Raw genomic sequence first — 20,794 nt, 5'->3', positions numbered from 1 at the left:
AAATCGGACGCACAGAAAATGCAACTTGTTGCATTTTCTTGCGTCCGACGCTAGCGTCGGAAACGACGCACGTGGCGAAAAACGCCACCCAAAAAACGCACGCGTCCCCTATGTTAAACATAGGGGCGCGTCGCCGCTGCTGCGTCGCCGACGCAACAGCGGCGCAACGCTAATGTGAACGTAGCCTAAGTTATACAAAGAAAGTTAGCTCCTCCCCTTCAGTATACACCCTCCTGCTGGCTCTCAGCTAACCAGTTCGGTGCAAAAGCAGTAGGAGATGAATAACAACATACAGTTATATGGAAAAGTTTGGGCACCCCTATTAATCTTAAGGTTTTATAAAAATTGTTTTCTTTGCAACAGCTATTTCAATTTCATATATCTAATAACTGTTGGACATAGTAATGTTTCTGCCTTGAAATGAGATTTATTGTACTAACAGAAAATGTGCAATCTGCATTTGACAGGTGCATAAGTATGGGCACCCCACCAGAAAAGTGACATTAATATTTAGTAGATCCTCCTTTTGCAAAAATAACAGCCTCTAGTCGCTTCCTGTAGCTTTTAATGAGCTCCTGGATCCTGGATCCAGGTATTTTTGACCATTCCTCTTTACAAAACAATTCCAGTTCAGTTAAGTTTGATGGTCGCCGAGCATGGACAGCCCTCTTCAAATGATCCCACAGATGTTCAATGATATTCAGGTCTGGGGACTGGGATGGCCATTCCAGGACAGTGTAATTGTTCCTCTGCATGAACGCCTGAGTAGATTTGGAGCGGTGTTTTGGATCATTGTCTTGCTGAAAGATCCATCCCCTGCGTAACTTTAACTTTGTCACTGATTCATGAACATTATTGTCAAGAATCTGCTGATCCTGAGAGGAATGCATGCGTCCCTTAACTTTAACAAGATTCCCAATGCCGGCATTGGCCACACAGCCCCAAAGCATGATGGAACCTCCACCAAATTTTACTGTGGGTAGGTAGCAAGTGTTTTTCTTTGAATGCTGTGTTTTTTGGCCGCCATGCATAACACCTTTTTGTGTGACCAAACAACTCAATCTTGGTTTCATCAGTCCACAGGACCTTCTTCCAAAAAGAAATTGGCTTCTCCAAATGTGCTTTTGCATACCTCAGCCAACTCTGTTTGTGGCGTGCTTGCAGAAACGGCTTCTTTCTCATCACTCTCCCATACAGCTTCTCCTTGTGCAAAGTGCGTTGTATAGTTGACCGATGCACAGTGACACCATCTGCAGCAAGTTGATGCTGCAGCTCTCTGGAGGTGGTCTGAGGATTTTCCTTGACTGATCTCACCATTCTTCTTCTCTGCCTTTCTGATGTTTTTCTTGGCCTGCCACTTCTGGCCTTAGCAAGAACTGTACCTGGGTTCTTCCATTTCCTTACTATGTTCCTCACAGTGGAAATTGACAGGTTAAATCTCTGAGACAGCTTTTTGTATCCTTCCCCTGAACAACTATGTTGAATAATCTTTGTTTTCAGATTATTAGACAGTTGTTTTGAGGAGCCCATGATGCCACTCTTCAGAGGAGATTCAAACAGGAGAACAACTTGCAAGTGGCCAATTTAAGTAGCTTTTCTCATGATTACATACACCTGGCTATGAAGTTCAAAGCTCAATGAGGTTAGAAAACCAAAAAAATTGCTTTAGTAAGTCAGTAAAAAGTAGGTAGGAGTATTTAAAGCAAGAAAATGGTAAGGGTGCCCATACTTATGCACCTGTCAAATTTTATTTGAATGCAGATTACACTTTTTCTGTTAGTACAATAAACCTCATTTCAAGGGAGAAACATTACTGTGTCCAACAGTTATTAGATATATGAAACTAAAATAGCTGTCGCAAAAAAAAACAATTTTTATAAAACATTAAGCTTAAGATTAATAGGGGTGCCCAAACTTTTTCATATAACTGTATGAGCGTATAGCATGTCATTTTATATATGAGAGTATAGCATGTCAGATTATAAAAACAAGCATAAGCTAATAACAGGGTGGGAGCTGTGTCCCCAATGAATGGCTGAGAAAAGGATTTTACGGTGAGTACACAAAAATCCCTATTTCTCCTTCGCTTCACTGGGGGACACAGACCGTGGGACGTCCCAAAGCAGTCCCTGGGTGGGGAATAACAACCCAACAGTGTAAACTTATGGCACCTGCTGTCTACAGGTGCGCAACCGCTGCCTGCTGAATACGCCTGCCCAGGATTGCATCTGAGGATGCCAGAGTATGGACATTGTAATGTTTTGAAAAGGTGTGCAGGCTAGACCAGGTTGCAGCTTTGCAAACCTGCTCTACAGACGCTGGATTTCGAATGGCCCAGGAAGCACCCACCGACCGAGTGGAGTGTGCCCTGAGGCCCGCAGGGATAGACTTGCCTCTGACGCGGTAAGCCTCTTGAATGGTCGACCGAATCCATCTGGCAATTGTCGACTTAGAAGCGGCCAGTCCCTTCCGGTGTCCCGCCGCGAGCACGAACAGAGCATCTGTCTGACGAAAGGATGCCGTCCTGGACACGTACTTCCTGAGAGCTCTGACAAGATCCAAGGAGTGAAGAGCCTTCTCCACGCGGTGCGTTGGAGTAGGGCAAAGTGACGGAAGTACGATATCTTCATTGAGGTGGAAGGAAGACACCACCTTCGGGAGGAAAGTAGGGGACGGTCTGAGGACCACCTTGTCTCGGTGGAACGTAAGGAATGGCTTCCAACAGGAAAGAGCAGCCAACTCCGAGACTCGTCTGATCGAGGTAATAGCGACGAGGAAGGTCATTTTCCATGAAAGAAGAAATAGAGGGATGTCCTGCAACGGCTCGAAGGGAGATTCCTGCAGGACACCTAGGACCAGATTAAGGTCCCAAGCCTGTAGAGGCGCTCTGTGGGAAGGCACCACGTGAGAGACTCCCTGAAAAAAAGTTCTGACCTGAGGCTTGGAAGCGATTTTCCGTTGAAAAAGGACTGACAAGGCCGAGACCTGCCCTTTAAGGGAATTCGCGAAAGCCCCAAGCCCAGACCGGATTGGAGGAAATCCAGGATGGTAGGGATGTTGAAAACCATCAGAGGGCGACCTCTGCCTCTGCACCAATCGAAGATCTTCCAGATCCGATGGTAGGTGCGCGATGACACCGGCTTTCGGGCATTGATCAAGGTGCAAACTACCTCACAGGAGAAACCCGCTTGAGTCAGAACCCAGGATTCAACAGCCATGCCGTCAAACACAGGGCCCCTGAGTTCTGGTGGTAAATCGGGCCCTGAGAAAAGTAGATCTGGACGATCTGGTAGGCGCCAAGGCACGTCTGCGGGGAGCTGGATCAGCTCTGCATACCATGCCCTGCGAGGCCAATCCGGGGCGATGAGAATCACCGGGACACCCTCTGCCTTGATCTTCCTGATTACTCTGTCTGGGAAGCAGGGGCAGGGGGGGAAACAGGTAAGGGAGGCGAAACTGACTCCAAGGAAGGACTAGCGCGTCCTCCCCGATTGCTCTGGGGTCCCAGGACCAGGCTACAAATTGAGGTACCTTGGCATTGAACCCGGAAGCCATCAAGTCTACGTCCGGAGTACCCCAACGATGGCACATCTGTTGGAATATGTCCTGATGGAGAGACCACTCTCCTGAAGTGAGACCTTGCCGGCTGAAGAAATCCGCGGCCCAATTCTCCACTCCTGGAATGTGATCTGCTGATATGACCGAGAGGTTGTTTTCGGCCCAGCGAAGGATGTGCTCTACCTCGTGCATTGCAGCTCTGCTGCGGGTTCCCCCTTGATAGTTTATATAAGCCACAGCCGTGGCATTGTCTGACTGGATACGGATGGGGCGACCTGCTAGGAGATGATGGAACCGCTTTAGGGATAGCCGAATCGCACGTATCTCCAGGATATTGATGGGAAGGCGAGACTCGTGATGAGTTCAAGTTCCCTGCGCAGTGTGATGGCGAAAAACCGCACCCCAGCCTAGGAGGCTGGCGTCGGTAGTGACTACCAGCCAATGGACTGGAAGGAAAGACCTCCCTTGGAGGAGAGAGGATCGGAGCATCTACCATTGGAGTGACTGCTTGAGCCGAGGAGAGAGGACACAGTCGGTCGAGGGAAAAGGGACTCCCGTCCCATGCGTCCAGCAGAGCATGCTGTAGGGGACGGAGGTGCAGTTGTGTAAATGGAATTGCCTCCATTGCGGTCACCATCTTCCTGAGAATCCTCATGCCGAAACGGATTGATCAAGGGGACGGCTGAAGAAGCTTCCAGACCCCTGTTGAAGAGCCAGGACCTTGTCCCGAGGAAGAAGCACCAACCTTAGGGAGATGTCCAGGGTCATGCCCAGAAAGGAGATCTGATGAGCTGGAACAGGAGATTACTTTTTTAGGTTGATCAACCAGCCCAACCGAGAAAGAGTATCCAAGGAAATGTGGATGCACTCCTCGCAGGCTCGGAAAGATGGGCCTTTGACCAGTAAGTCGTCTAGGTAAGGAAGCACGACTAGACCCTGAGAATGCAGAATGGCCATGACAGCCGCCACGACCTTTGTGAAAACTCTGGGGGCGGTGGCAAGGCCGTGAACTGAAAATGTTCTTCTCCGACGGCAAAGCGAAGGAACCTTTGATGAGGTGGGAAGATTCCATCCTGAAATGACGGACTTTGACAAATCTGTTCAAAAGCATTAGGTCCAGGATGGGCCTTACCGTTCCATCATTTTTGGGGACCATCAACAGATTTGAATAAAAGCCGCGGAACCTTTCGTCATCTGGGACAGGGACAATCACTCCGTTTTGTCAGAGCGACTGAATGGCCTTGGAAAAAGCCCGAGCGCATATTCCCGCTTCGGGAGGGCGGGAAGCGAAAAAGCATGTTGGAGGGGGGATGGAAAAATCGATTTTGTAACCGGAGGACACCAGATCCCTGACCCACTCGTTGTGAACGACAGAGCCAGACATGACGAAACAAGAGAAGGCATCCACCTACTTTGCTGGTGTTGTCCGGAAGAGACTGCGAGTCATTTAGAGGAAGACTGTTGGGGTCTGGATCCCCTGGACCTAGAATGTGTGGAGCGGCCCCTCCAGGAATTGTTGGGCCTGTATGGAGCCTGAAGGCTTTTGTCTCTGCCGGCGCGGCGCCCCGAGCCAGGGGAATTGGCTGAGGAATGCCATGCATAAGATCCACGAAAGGGACGAAAATGAGCCAGCGGCTGTCGTCAGAACGGTTGTCTGAACCTCTGCTGGGGAAGGGAAGTACTTTTTCCCCCCGTAGTGTCTGAAATCAGTTTGTCCAGCTTTTCGCCAAATAGACGGCCCATGATATACGGAGTCCGCTCGCCAATTCCTCAGGCATAGCGCTCTTCTAATCGCCACAGCGTTTGAAGCCGTAAGTGCAGAGCAGTTCGCCGCGTCCAGGGAAGCATTTACTAAGTAATCGCCCGCCAGGGAAATTTGATTTGCTAGCTCCGCTAAGTCAGAAGGAAGATCACTGCTTTGTAAGGCCTTGTGCAGGGAGTCTTCCCAAGAAGTCACGGCTTTGGCCACCCACGTAGCAGCAAAGGAGGGAAAGAGTGCCGAGCCTGAAGCCTCAAAAGCTGAACAGGCGAGACTGTCAACTAGGCGGTCTGTGGGATCTTTGATAGAAGATCCGTCCGGCACGGATAGGACAGTTTTAGAGGACAAGCGTGAGACAGGAGGATCCACAGGAGGGGATTCTGTCCATTGTCTGCGGAGATCAGGAGAAAAAGGTTATTTGGACTCCAGAGATCTCTGGCCCTGAAAGTGTTTGTCTGGATGCTCCCTATGACGCTGGACTATGCCCTGGAACTCCGGGTGATTGTCAAAGAACCTGTGAGTACGTTTGGTCCTTTTAAAAGATACCGAATTTTGCGTACTGGAGGTCGCTGATTCCTCATCAACCTGAATGGACTGGTTGACGGCCTCGATGAGACTATCTATAGTGCTCTGATAACCTGGCGACTCCAGATCTAGAGGCCCATCAGACTCAGGATCAGAGTCCTGGTCGGAAAAGGTGCCAGGGGAGCGAGAGAGGGAAGTGGAGCTAACGGACGCTGAGGCACCAGGGGGCCTGGGGACGAGCTACGGACGCGCTTCCTAGATGGCCACTTGTGCCCAGAGTGTGAGCGGCCCCTGCAGGCTGAAGATCCGCAGCTGTAGGGGAAGCTTCTTGAATAGGCGGATTAGTGGTCCTGCTCCTGGTTGGATTCTGGGAGGGACTCGATAGCTTTAGTCAAAGAAGCCATAGATTGCAAAAGTGACAAAGCCCACTCAGGGGGATTGGTCACTGCGGGCTCGTTTGCAGCGGGGGGCTCCTGAGCGCATTTAGGGTCACAAGTGTTACAGAGCGGAGCAGTATGCCCGCTTGGTAGCGCAGCCTGACAGGAGGTGCAAGAAGTGAAGAACACTGTATGTGTTTTTGCAGACTTTTTGGGTTTATGTAGAGACATGTTGTCAGCTAACCTCCGTGCAGGGCTGTGTGGCACCCGTGCAGCTAGTGAGTGGAGCACTGTGTGCAGGAGTAGGAGGGCCTGTGTCCGTTAGCAGCGCACCTACCCAGGTCCTGTGTCTGGATGCCGCACTGAGACCGGAGAGGGACGCACTCCTTGATTTGGTGGCGTTCTGGGGCTCCTGAGAGACACCGATAGCTCTCTCTTCCGTCCAAGACGGCCGTCAAGAGTTGAGAGGCGCTTCTTGCAATGTGCGAGAAGTGCTGAAGCGGTGGGCGGGGCCTCACGCGTGACGCGCACAGTGGGCGGAACGCGGCCTAGCTAAGGCCGAAGCCCGGGACTAAATTAGCGGTGCCCGGTCACGAAATGCGGCCGAGCCCACAGTGCGCTTGGGAGCCCCCCTACCCTATCAGACTCACCGCTTGTGTCCTCTTCAGGTGAGGTACGAGGGAAGGTGCAGTCAACCTCAATCCACCGCCCTCTTGATGAGGGGGTGGAGAGGGACTGAGGAGCTCCATGCAGCATCGCTGTTCCACAGTGGTGGTGCAGAGGGAGGTCGGCCGGTGTGCTCAGTGAAAGTGCCTCTGTATCCTAAGGGTTCGCTCCCCTAGGATTTCACAGGGCTAGGTCAAACATTCCACGTCGCAGGAAAGGATACAGGGAGTAAACTCGCCGTGCTCGCCTGTTGGTGTTTCGGGGGAGATCGGTCCCTTTAAAAGGGTCCGTCGCCCCCTTCGTCCTCTTGCGCAAAGATAAAAATTAAAATGCGAAACGTCTGGAAAAATTCAGACGCAGTGTGCCTCCTACGGACACTAAGCAAGAACTGGTATTATCTGGAGCCAGTGGGCGGTGTATACTGCAGAGGAGGAGCTAACCTTTTTTGTATTTACTTAGTGTCAGCCTCCTAGTGGCAGCAGCATACACCTACGGTCCTGTGTCCCCCAATGTGGCGATAGAGAAAAAGGTGTCTTGCTACCAATGTGCCACATAAGAAACATCTCATGATGGATAAAACCAGTGAGCAGTTTCAAGACATTCGCAACATTATGGTTGCATAATAGTGATTGCATTGCTTACAGAAGTTAACAGTGAACACTGTTGGGGCCATAATCTGGGAGTGGGAAGAACATCATTTCACCATAAAAAGGCCACGACCAGGTGCTCCCCACAAGATTTCAGACAGAGGAGTGAAAAGAATTATCACAAGAGTTGTCCAAGAGCCACCAGTGAAAGCTATAAAAAGACCTGGAATCAGCTGGTACAATTGTTTCAAAGAAAGTCATAAGTAATGCACTCAACATTAATGACCTCACCACGCAAGACTCCAATGCTGAACAAAACTTGTGTTCACGAGTGTTTAAAGTTTGCTCAACAACATTTAGAGAAGCCTGTGAAATACAGGGAGAACATAGTCTGGTCAGATGAGACTAAACTTCAACTCCTTGGATGCCACAATGCACACCATGTTGGGAGGCCAAAAGGTACTGCACATCACCCCAAAAATCCCATGCTGACAGTGAAGTTTAGAGGTGGGAACATTATGGTGTGGGGATGTTTTTCAGTATAGGGCACTGACAAAGTTCATATTATTGAATTTAGATTGGACAAATGTACAGAGAAATTTGCCATCTACCATGATAATGAAGATGAAATGAAGGTGGACATTTTATCAAGACAATTATCCCACACACAGTCAAGGAAACTCTCTAGTGGTTTCAGAGAAAGAAAAGAAAGCTGTAGGAATGGTCCAGCCAATCAACTGACCTGAATCCGAAAAGATTTTTATGGAAGGAACTAAAGCTTAAAGTTAATAAAAAGGAGCCCACCGAACCTTTAGGGTATATGCACATGTTGCGGATTTGTCTACGGATCCGCAACAGTTTTTCATGCGGTGAACAGTACCATTTAAACCTATGGAAAACCAAATCCGCTGTGCACATGCTGCGGAAAATTCTGGCAGAAACACAGTGGTTTATTTTCCGCAGCATGTCAATTGTTTGTGCGGATTTCACAGCGTTTAACACCTATTCCAGAATAGGAATCCGCAGGTGTAAAAACACAGGCGAAATCTGCACAAAATCCGCAGAAAACCAGCATGGAATCCGCAGGTAATTTTACCTGCGAATCCTGTAGAATCCGCAACATGTGCACATACCCTTAGGATTTGAAGAGTGTTTGTTTAGAAGAATGGGCCAAAATCAAACCTGAGCAATGCACCTGGCTATTTTTTCCATACAAAAGGCATCTTCAAGCTGTCATCACCAACAAAGGCTTTTGTGCAAAGTATTAAACTTTGTTAGGCGTGTTCAATAATTTTTCCCGGTGTCATTTCACATTATTAAAAGAACATAATTTATGGACATCTATGGTTTGATTTCTTTGCCTGTGTGGATTGGATGGGTTATTACCGACGTCTGGTGAGAATTTCTTGTCAATAGCATCTTTAGAAATATTTTTACTTAGAAAATTGGTGACGTGTTCAATACTTACAGCATTTCGTGGACTATAAGATGCCCCCAAATTTTGTGGAGGAAAATAGGAAAAAAAAAAAAATGTTTTAACGTGTTAAATGGAGGTCTGTCTTATAGTCCAAATATAGCTCACCGTGGGTTGGGGGGGTGGCGACGGTGGTCACCGCTGCAGGAAGTCCTGTGCTGGGAGGTGGGGGTGTCTCGGCAGTAGGCTTCAAGAACATGTCGACCATGCAGGCAGGACCACGCACATTGCTCTCCAAGCGGTGGTCTTCAGCAAAATGGCCGCCAGAGGCGCTCACGCGCAGATTGAAATCTCGGCTTAACACTGCGCTCCTCCAACCCCCTATTCGCGGTAAGCTACGACAGACTACAAGACCCCCCCCCCCCCCCCATTTTCCTCCCAAATCAGGAGGGGGGGGGGGGTTGGCGGGGGAATACGGTAGTTACTTACCGATAACGGTATTTCTCAGAGCCCATGACAGCACTACCAGAGAGAGAGAGAGGGAATCCGCCCTTCAGGACAGGAAACCTACAGGATAAAAAGGGCGGTACCTCTCTCCTGCGTCAGTTTGGTTTACATAGCATCAGAGGTCCTCCAGGTTAGTGACAACAGGAAAATATACAATTTTAACAAAATACTTATCAGGATTACACCGTGTCTAAATTAGAAACACACATTTTATATAATAAGGTGCTCACCGCACACGTGATAGGGTGGGAATAAGCAGGTGCTGTCATGGGCTCTGAGAAATACCGTTATCGGTAAGTAACTACCGTATTCTCAGTCGCCCATGACAGCACTACCAGAGAGAATTACAGAGATCATTGCTTTAGGGAGGGACCACAGCCTGCAAGACCCTTCTTCCGAAGGTTAAGTCAGACGAAGAGGCCAGGTCTAAGCGGTAGTGCCTAAAGAAGGTTGAAGGTGATGACCAGGTGGCCGCCTTGCAGATTTTGTCTATTGGTACCTCCGACCTTTCGGCCCAGGAGGTCGCCATGGCTCTTGTAGAATGCGCCTTGAGCCCTTCAGGAACTGCGTTTCCCGTGGATGAGTATGCCAAGGCTATCGCATCAGTTACCCAGCGAGCTATAGTGCTTTTGGAGGCTTTGAGTCCTTTCCTAGGTCCCTGAAAACAGATAAAGAGAGACCCTTCCTTCCTATACTGTCGGGAGGATTCTAAGTAGTGTATTAAGCACCTTCTCACATCTAAAGTGTGGAACTTTTCCTCTTTTTTATTTTTAGGGTTTGGACAAAAGGACGGAAGGATTATTTCTTGGGACCTGTGGAAATTGGAAGCAACCTTGGGTAGATAAGCGGGATCTGTTTTTAGTATTACCCTATCATCCATGATTTGTGTGAATGGAGGGTTCGCAGATAGACCCTGGAGGTCACTAATTCTACGGGCAGATGTCAAAGCTGTGAGAAGGGCCGTTTTGAAAGATAAGATTTTAAGTGGTAATGAATCTATGGGCTCGAATGGAGGTTCTGTCAGAGCTGATAGGACTAAATTTAAGTCCCAGGTCGGAAGGCTTCTGATTTTTAAAGGTTTAGACCGTATCGCAGCTTTAATAAACCTTGTTACCCATGGGTTAGAGGCAATACTCTCACTGTATAATGCACCTAAGGCTGCTATTTGCACTTTTAAGGTGCTCACCGAGAGGCCCATATCTAAGCCTTTTTGCAAAAATTCCAATATTTTGACCACTTGGACCCCGTCTTGTAATTTTACCCCAGAGGTGGACAAAAACTTTTTCCAGGTCTTACTGTAGATTTTAGTTGTTACTGATTTTCTACTTTTTAATAGTGTAGACACTAAATTATCTGAAAAGCCCCTTGCCCTTAGTAGTGACCTTTCAAGTTCCACGCTGTCAAGTGGAGGTTTGCTGACTGAGGGTGGAACACCGGTCCCTGGTATAAGAGATCCGGAAGATCCGGGAGAACCCAGGGATCGGAGACCGATAGAATTCTCAGCCAGGAAAACCAGGCCCTTTTGGGCCAGCACCTGCTGGAGCTGCTGGTCGCTGTCCTCCATTATTAGGACTGCATGCAGCCAAGAGCGATCCACAGTGGTGTTTAAATACTCAATCTTTGGCGCCGATTCACCCCCTCCTCCAGGGCTGCGTTCCAGGAAAGCGCTGATCCCCCTTGGATCACTGAGCATGCGCGCTCTGCCCGGGACCCGGAAGTAGTGTTTTCTATATCCGATGCGGCGGCCATCTTGGTGCTCTCACACACACCATGCCACCGCTCCGAATCAGGAAGTGCCTCTGCCGCCGAGGCACACCGGGTCCCCGAAGCCCCTACCCCAATCCGGGGAGGCGGCCGCGCTTCCCTCCGCGCACTCTGCAGCCCCATCGGACCCAGCAGTGGCGGCGTCGGACACCGCGCCAGCCGTGACAGGGGCCTCCCCGCCGTCATAGGTCGACTGGTCAGCTCCGGATCTCAGGTACCATCCTAGAGGGTTCCCTGTCAGGACAGGAAACCAAAACTGACGCAGGAGAGAGGTACCGCCCTTTTTATCCTGTAGGTTTCCTGTCCTGAAGGGCGGATTCCCTCTCTCTCTGGTAGTGCTGTCATGGGCGACTGAGAAAGTATGTCTTACAGGCCTGCAAAATACAGTACTTCACCAGCTGTATGTGTTGAGGCTTGTGCGTTGGTACACAGGAGTGACAACATTGTAATGGCTAGATGTATAAGCTGTGTTCACACATACCTATTCTACATAAAGCATGCTCTCGCTTACCTGGGTTGAGACCACATGTTCCCCATAACGTAACATGACATTTCCATGAAGTATCATCTGCAACTGATTTTTATCCAGTAAAGGCAAAGCCGCACCAAGAAGCCTGTAACAAAGGTAACTAAAAGAAACAACCCAAATTACTCAGCTGTATCAATGGCATATGCAAGACAAGCACCAATGATAAAAAAATAAGATGTATGATTTATATTAACTTATTACAGTGTTAAAAGAGGTTGTCTCTTTTCTTTAAAATAGAAAGATGTGGAATCAGATTCTATGTATCCAGCTGTTAAGTTTGGGTAAATTTGCATTTATAGCTTTCTGAAAGTGGCTAATTGAGAAAATATTGAATTAGATGCCAGCCACAAGATATGGGGCAAATATATAACACAGAAACAGGAGGAGCCCATTAGAACTGCATTGTCTAAGCAGCTCTCAATTTAGGAGAATTAAGAGAGGCCTCAACCAAGGGGGTCCCCTGGTCTGGTGTTCGAATGCATTAATAGGGCATAAGAAAGGATTGTACTATGTATTTGTCATCAGATGAAGTCATATTTTTTTATATTAATTAAATGACACAAGGGCACCTTCTTGGCAGCTATGGCCATCTAAGAAGTTGAGGGCAGAGCAGTCAATGCATCATTTCAAAGCTGGTTAAATATAACAAGTGGCAAAAAAAGAGCACTGAAAACATACATGCATGGCGCATTATCTTCCTCCATCAAACCAAGCTCCACGACTTCATTCCAAAATAATTCAAAAGCCTTTTCCTTCACAGCAATTCTCAGAACATCAAGAGCTACTCCTGGCAGGCACTTATCTTTCTTTACAGACTTAGCAGCCATTTTTAGCAAATCAACCAATCTGGAAGCAGAGATAAAAGGACAATTTATTTATTCATGCAAATCATTTATCCATTGTAAAATTTTGAGGACAGCCTTAAAGGGATTGTCTAAAATTTAGATGTTGTCCCCTACCCTTGAGATATGGGATTTCTCCCCAATCACTGGTACCCCCATTGACCCTGATAATTGGGGCTCCAAAGTACCCCATGTCAATGAATGGAGCGGTGGTCGATAAAGCATACAGCTGGTCAGTTCATTCTTAATGGACCTGTGGGGGGTGGCAAAGCGATGTGGTAGGCTGGCATTTGGGCAGCCCATAAAAGTCAATGAAGCAGCAATGCATATTACTGACTTTTACTCCATGGACGCATTTTTTGGGGATTGGTAGGGTTCCAAGCGGTCAGACCGTCAGAGACCAGGATTCCGGAAGTGATCACCAAACCATTCAGAAGGGATAACAACAAAACTTAAGAATACGCTTTTAAGGTGGGTTTATATGCCCCGACTTGCAATACTAACCCCTTAGTGACCAAGCCAATTTTAACAATTCTGACCGCTGACACTTTGAGGTTATAGCTCTGGAACGCATCAACAGATCCCACAGACTCTGAGAATGATTTTTTCATGACATATTGGGCTTCATGTCAGTGGTAAAATTTTTCGATATGACTTACGTTTATGGAAATTTGGCAAAAATATTGAAAATTTAGCAAATTTAAAACATTTAATTTTTGTGTCCTGAAATCAGTCGTGACACACAAAATAGTTAATAAATAACATTTCCCGTATGTCAACTTTACATCAGCACAATCTTGGAAACATTTTTTGTTAGTAAGTTATAAGGGTTAAAAGTTAACCAGCAATTTCTCATTTATCCAACAAAATTGACAAAACAATTTTATCTTATTTTTTTAGGGACCACCTCCCATTTGAAGCGACTTTGGGGGGGGTCTATATGAAAGAAAATTCCCAAAAGTGACACCATTTTAAAAATAGCACCCTTTATTGTGCACAAAGCCATATTCAAGAAGTTTATTAAGCCTTCAGATGCTTCACGAGAACTAAAGCTATATGGAAGGAAAAAAAGATAGCATTCAACTTTTTTCACAAAAAATTTACTTTAGACCAAAACTTTTTTATTTTCACAAGGGTATCAGGAGAAAATGGACCACAAAATATGTTGTGCAATTGCTTCTGAGGACGCCGATACCCCGTACTTGGAGAAAATCCACTGGGCGCATAGCAGGGCTCAGAAGGGAGGGAGCACCGTTTGACTTTTTGAACGCAAAATTGGCTGTAATCGATGGAGGGCACCATGCCGCGTTTGGAGACCCCCTGATGTACCTAAACAGTGGAAACCCCCCAATTCTATCACAGTGATCAAAATGAACCAATAGGAAAAATCTATTGTTGCCGGGTACCGGCTGGCAGATCTCAACGAGCGTACTGCGCATGTGCCCTCCATTTTCTTCCAGGAAGTTGACGCAGAGGGCCAGGGGACGGAGCAAAAGGGTCCGGGGGCCTCATATCTCCTTTCCCATTTCTGCAAAAAAAAAAATCTGATTTTCAATTAATTTTTCTCTCCTCTGATATGATCTAGCATACCAGAAAAGAGAAATGAATTTAAAATCAGATTTTTTTTTTTTTTTTGTCGATCGCCGTTATTCGGTGAAAAACAGCAATTACAAGACTGGGGACGGTAAAAACCCACCCGAATCATGTTCTCAGCTACCCCAGAGAGCTGAGACCCTGGAGATTTTCCAATGCTGGGGGAAAATATCAATTATTTCTCAGCGCCGTTAACCCCTTAACCCCCGGAGCCTTTTTCGGTTTTGTGTTTTTGTTTTTCACTCCCCTCCTTCCCAAAGCCATAACTTTTTTATTTTTCCGTCAATATGGCCATGTGAGGGCTTAATTTTTGCAGGACGAGTTGTACTTTTGAATGCCATGATTGGTTTTACCATGTCATGTACTACAAAACGGGAAAAAAAATTCCAAGTGCGGTGAAACTGCAAAAAAAAAGTGCAATCCCACACTTGTTTTTTGTTTGGCTGTTTTGCTAGGTTCCCTAAATGTTAAAACCGACCTGCCATTATGATTCTCCAGGTCATTGCGAGTTCATAGACACTAAACAAGTCTAGGTTATTTTTAGTGCAAGTGGTGAAAAAAATTCCAAACTTTCCTATAAAAAAACAAACAAAATGTTTTTAAAAATGCGCGATTTTCCGAGACCCATAGTGTCCATTTTTCAGGATCTTGGGTCGGGTTGACGGCTTATTTTCTGCGCGCTGAGCTGATGTTTTTAATTATACCATTTTGGTGCAGATGTGTTCTTTTTAATCGCCCGTAAAAAACATAATTCTGGCGTTTATAATTTTTTCTCTCGCTACGCCGTTTAGCGATCAGGTTAATCCTTTTTTTAATTGACAGATCAGGAGATTCTAAACGCGGCCATACCAAATATGTGTATGTTTGATTTTTTTTTATTGTTTTACTTTAAATGAAGTTTTGAACTTTTATATTATTTTTTTCAAAACATTTTTTTTTTTACTTTTGTCATGCTTCAATAGCCTCCATGGGAAACTGGCATAGCCTGATCGGCTCAGCTACATAGGAGCGATGCTCAGATCGCTTCTATGTAGCAGATTTACTGCATTGCTATGAGCGCCGACCACAGGGTGGCGCTCACAGCAATCTGGCATCAATAACCATAGAGGTCTTCAGGAGACCTCTGGTTGTTATGCCAACGCACCGATGACCCCCAATCACGTGATGGGGGGGTCACCGATGCGATCATTTATGGCTGGAAGCGCTTGTTAAATGCCGCTGTCAGCGTTTTGACAGCGGCATTTAACTAGTTAATAGCGCCAGGTGGATCGCGATTCCACCAAGGCATATCGGCGGTCGTTAAGGGGTTAAATGACAGCAATCAGGTAAATATTGACTGATTGGCGGTTTTTTTTCAACATTTCACTGATTATCCTAGGAATGCTTGTTCACGACAATCTTGCAGTGTAAAAGGACCCTTAGAGAAAATATTACTACGCCATAAAAGGTCTGCAAATTCAAGTAGTAGTCATCTTCTGTTTTCAACTTACAGAAACAGAACTACCAAAATCCCAATGGTTTAGTTATAAGCAGCAAAGACAAACCCACAAAATAGTTGAAAACAACTGGATTTGGAGCCTATCAATTAAGAATAAGTATCTCTATGCAGCCAGCACGTTTCCTCTTACTTTGGTATGTTCTCTTGGGCAACAATTGAAGAAGAACCGATCAACTGCTTTAATTTCTTAGGCTTGAGAGCGCCTGGAAATTTCTGTAGTCCAACAAGAAGTAAATGCAACTGTTCTGGGGTGCTGAATGCTGACTTTAGATCTGACTTCAGAACACCGAAGAGTACTTCTTCAAAGCTGGATTCCGGAATCTGAAGATGTGAAAATCTTTTATTGTTTTAAGATATACAATTTGGTGAACCTCCAACAGGACTATTATTTTACATTTAAAATTAAAGGTGTTGTTACACGAATACAATACATTTTAGTTAATGGATATTGAAATGATAAGTTCGCAAAACTGGTTAAAAAAAAGTTCATGTACTGAGATAATCTTATAAATGTGCCTGTTAAGTAGTACGGTCGTGTTTGCGATGTTCTACAATGCAGAGTTGCTCCAGGTCATGGTAGAGACATACTACAGTTCCTGACCAGCAGAGGAGGCATACACAGTATACAGACTAGGCAGCAGGGACTTGCAGCTGCTTCTTTCTGCGAGGCAACACATTTCCCTGCCTGTTTTATCACAGGAGCATGTGGAGCAGCAGTGGTGGAGGAGCGCGTCACAGGAGGCAGGAGCCAGCTGCTGCAGCTAACACGTGTGCCTGCTGTTAAAGAAAAAGAATATTCACTGCTCTTCACGCCCATAGTCCCTCCCACCTCTCACCACTGAAGTCGGCGCTGAGAGGTGGAAGGGAATATGGGAGTGGAGAGCAGTAAATATTCATTTTTTTTTGTTGTAAAAGCCGGTAAATTTCCTCACTACTTTATAGTGTAAAACGATATCATACAGTGAGGAATGTGAGAAGAACATAGAAACTAACCTCTGACAGAATATCCACCAAAGTCTTCCGTGGTAAATCCTTCAGGTGTTCCCGGTAGTAGGACAAACTCTGCAGCAACTGGACACACTGCAGCAGTACTTCTGAATCCTGACAAAAAAAAAAATGTTAATTAAAATAATTATAAAAAAAACAACATTTAATTCTAGGATAGTGCATACGAGTAACTTTACGTATCTATAAATCTGCAACATAAAAGTTCAAAGGAGCAATAAACAATTAAGTCGTCATACGTAGATGAGTATATCTCTACACAAAGACGCAAGTCTGGAAATTAGTGAAAAGCATCTACAGATGAAAGTATTTTAAAAAAGCTTTCTACACACGGAATATTACTTATTTGAAGTTTTACCTTAGCAAGACGACCTGACTGGAACAGGGCCAGAACTCCAAAAAAATTACCAAAGGCGGCATTCCTCACCAATTTCTGAAGAAAGGAATAGCGATAATGAAAAGGCTTTCTTTCATATACAATAATTTATACTGGAACTGTAACCTTTAGATACATCACCCTACAGACAATTCACACACTTTAGCTACAATTAATTCATTTTAGTGATTTATTTGCAGAATGACTACAAAAGGGCATGAGTTCAATGTGAATATATTTCCACTATTAAACCACAGCACTTGTGACGCATAAAGCTTCTATTATCCACATGTGAATGTACGTTTAGTACGGATGACAACTTGTAGAAGATGTACTGTAATTTACGGGCTTTAAGACACTTTTTTTTTTTAACAAGAAAAACTCATGTTAAAAAAGTGATTGCGTCTTAAAAGTCCAGGGGCAGCTTCCAGTGATGGAGGAGAATGCTTACACCATGTCCTCGCAGATCACAGAGCACTGCGGTCTCTCCTCCTGCCTGACACTCACCTATGATCGTAGCAGAGCAAGAGAGGGAGCTGCCGGAACTGAGGCTGCAGGAGCTGAGCAGCGGCAGGACCTTCTGTACGAGTAATGCCAGGACCTTTCAGGTCATGTAACTGATCATATGACTTGAAAGGTGCTTAACTTAGTCAAGTGGAAGGTCATGCACATGCTCCCCTGCTGCAGCTACCGTATAGGTCGTGATAAGGAACTGAAGGATGTGGTTATGTATAGTGTGTATGTGAGCGAGTGTCCGAGTGTGTCCATATGTGCATGCATCAGAGCTGTGCCTATGTATACGCAGCAAAGGTGTGGGTGTGTGTTAAAGGGAACCCATCACCTTCAAAATCGAAGGTGAGCTAAGCCCACCGGCATCAGGGGCTTATCTACAGCATTCTGTAATGCTGTATATAAGCCCCCGATATATATCCTGAAAGATGAGAAAAAGAGGTTCGATTATACTCACCCAGGGGCGGTCCCGCTGCGGATCGGCGCCGGGAAAGGTCAGAGAGGCCCGGCGCCTGCGCACTGCAGTACTTTGCCCTGCCCTCAACAAGGCAGACAAAGTACGCCTGCGCAGGAGCCGCGGCGTGAATGCAAGAAGAGGACGTCATCGTAAGAAGATGGGAGGCCCCGGACCACGACGACCAGCGGACCAGAACCAGACTGGGATCGCCCCTGGGTGAGAATAATCTCACCTCTTTTTCTCATCTTTCAGGATACATCGGGGGTTATCTACAGCATTCCAGAATGCTGTAGATAAGCCCCTGATGCCGGTGGGCTTAGCTCACCTTCGATTTTGGGGGTGACAGGTTCCCTTTAAACAGTGCAGAGAAACACTAACAAAAGGGTTATTACCTCACTAGTCTACAATTTATAATTAGTGATAATGACTCCTACTTAACGCCACCAGGGAAGTTTTAATAGGAAAAAGGAGATTTTTGTGTACTCACCGTAAAATCTTTCTCTTAGCCTCTAATTGGGGGACACAGGACCATGGGTGTTATGCTGCTGTCCACTAGGATGCAACACTATGCATAATCTGAAAAAGATTAACCGTGGCTCCTCCTCTGCAGTATACACCCCTGGTCGGCATCAGCCTTCTCCAGTTTTGTGCAAAAGCAGTAGGAAGAATGTAACATGAATAACATAACCATGCCTATAAGAAGGCAACAAAGTACGAGCTCAAGACAATAATATGAGAACTCGACAGTAACAACGGCCCAGAAGGGCAACAGGGTGGGAGCTATGTCCCCCAATTAGAGGCTAAGAGAAAGAGATTATACGGTGAGTACACAAAAATCTCCTTTACTCTGTCGCCTCATTGGGGGACACAGGACCATGGGGCGTCCCAAAGCAGTCCCTGGGTGGGAAGCAATGGACAAATATTGTGCAGACAGGCCCCTACACTTGGGGCACCGCCGCCTGCAGAACACATCTACCCAGGCTCGCGTCCGCTGAGGACTGGGTATGAACCCTGTAGTGTTTAGTAAACTTGTGTAGGCTAGTCCAAGTGGCCCCTTACACACTTGTTGTGCCGAAGCCTGGTGCCGAATGGCCCAGGAGGCCCCTACCGCCCGTGTAGAGTGTGCCGTAATACCGGCTGGACAAGGAGAATTCTTAAGGCGGTAGGCGTCTTGTATGGTTGATTTGATCCACCTGGCAAGGGTAGCTTTGGAAGCTGGCCGACCCTTGCGGCCACCTTCCGGAAGAAGGAAAAGAGAATCAGACCTCCGGAAGGACACAGTCCTAGACACATAGATATACGCAATGCCCTGACAAGGTCAAGCGTATGCAGAGCCTTCTCCACTCTATGAACCGGAACAAGAGATGGCAGTGAAATTTCCTCATTGAGGTGGAAGTTGGACACAACCTTCGGAAGGAAGGATGGGACCGTACGGAGAACTACCTTGTCCTGGTGAAAAAGCCAGGAAGGGACGTCTACAAGGAGAGTGCTGTCAGTTCAGACACCCTGCATAGCGAGGTGATGGCCACCAGGAAAACCACCTTCTGGGAGAGAAGGCGGAGCGGGACCTCCTTAAGGGGTTCGAAGGGTGGTGCCTGCAATGCTGTCAGGACCAGGTTGAGGTCCCACGTTTCTAGTGGTAGTCTGTAGGTAGGAATCAATCAGGAAAACCCCAAGTCCTTACTTGCGGCTTGGTAGCAATGCGCCTTTGAAAAAGCACTGAGAGGGCTGACACCTGGCTCTTAAGCGAGCCCAGGGACAGCCTGGCCTCCAGACCCCATTGGAGAAAACCAAGTACTTTGGGGAGGGAATAAGGGAGTGGGGTCTGGCCACGAGATTCGCACCAGGTAAAGAAAGCTTTCCAGGTACAGTAATAGATCTTGGCAGAGGCTGTCTTCCGTGCCCTGATCTTGGTTCCAATGACGTCCGGCGAGAGCCCTGCCTGGGTTAGAACCCAGGTCTCAAGGGCTACACCGTCAAATTAATAGCCCCTGAGTTCTGGTGGTAGAACGGGCCTTGTGATAGAAGATCGGGGCCGTCGGGGAGACGCCAGGGGGCGCCTGCTGTAAGTTGTACGATGTCGGCGTACCAGTCTGGGCCAGTCCGGTGCGATTAGGATGGTTGGAACTCCATCCTGCTTGATCTTCCTCACCACCCTGGATATCAGGGATAGAGGTGGAAAAATGTACAGAAGCTGGAACGGGGTCCAGTCCTGAACCAGAGCGTTTGCTCCGAGCGACGGTGGATCGTGTGTTCTGGCCATGAAGTTGGAGACCTTGGCATTGAAGTGGGATGCCATTAGGTCCACATCCGGGGTGCCCCAGCGATGGCAGATCTAACGAATAATTTTGGGATGGAGAGACCACTCTCCCGAGTCTATTCGTTGTCGGCTGAGGAAGTCTGTTTCCCAGTTGTCCACACCTGGAATGTGGACAGTCGAGAGAACCGACCCTGTGCCCTCCCCCCAGCGGAGGATATGTGACACTTCTCGCATCGCCTGGGTACTGCAGGTCCCCCCTTGATGATTCACATATGCCACAGCCATGGCATTGTCCAACTGTATTCTGATGTGAGAGGCTGCCAGTAACTGATGGAAAGCCCTCAATGACAGGAGGATGGCACAAATTTCCAGGATGTTGATGGGCATGGTCGCTTCCACTGGGGACCACTTGCCCTGTGGTGTAGGTGCACTGCACCCCAACCCGTCAGGCTCGCATCGGTGGTCAGAACCTTCCATTGACCTGTGAGGAAGGATTTCCCCTTTGCTAGCGAGGTTGGCTTGAGCCACCAGTGCAGGAACCTCTTGGTTGACGACGTTAGCCGGAAC

At 47.0% G+C, this 20,794-nt stretch overlaps 1 protein-coding gene across 1 annotated transcript in view; it reads right to left on the bottom strand.

Moving 5' to 3' along the window:
* The window catches only part of MYBBP1A (MYB binding protein 1a), a 108,761-nt gene that overhangs the window by 76,619 nt on the left and 11,348 nt on the right, over window positions 1-20,794 (bottom strand). Inside the window, exons 4-8 of the mRNA XM_069757458.1 lie at window positions 16,983-17,057; window positions 16,613-16,720; window positions 15,750-15,940; window positions 12,365-12,532; window positions 11,669-11,786 (exon numbers count right to left, since the gene is read on the bottom strand). Coding sequence (XP_069613559.1) covers window positions 11,669-11,786; window positions 12,365-12,532; window positions 15,750-15,940; window positions 16,613-16,720; window positions 16,983-17,057 — 660 coding nt within the window. The remainder of the gene's footprint in view (window positions 1-11,668; window positions 11,787-12,364; window positions 12,533-15,749; window positions 15,941-16,612; window positions 16,721-16,982; window positions 17,058-20,794) is intronic.

This window comes from Ranitomeya imitator, chromosome 3 (genome assembly GCF_032444005.1).
Source record: "Ranitomeya imitator isolate aRanImi1 chromosome 3, aRanImi1.pri, whole genome shotgun sequence".
NCBI classification, from domain to species: domain Eukaryota; kingdom Metazoa; phylum Chordata; class Amphibia; order Anura; family Dendrobatidae; genus Ranitomeya; species Ranitomeya imitator.
The sequence above is the reverse complement of the archived record's forward strand: the minus strand, read 5'-3'. Positions and strand labels throughout refer to the sequence as shown.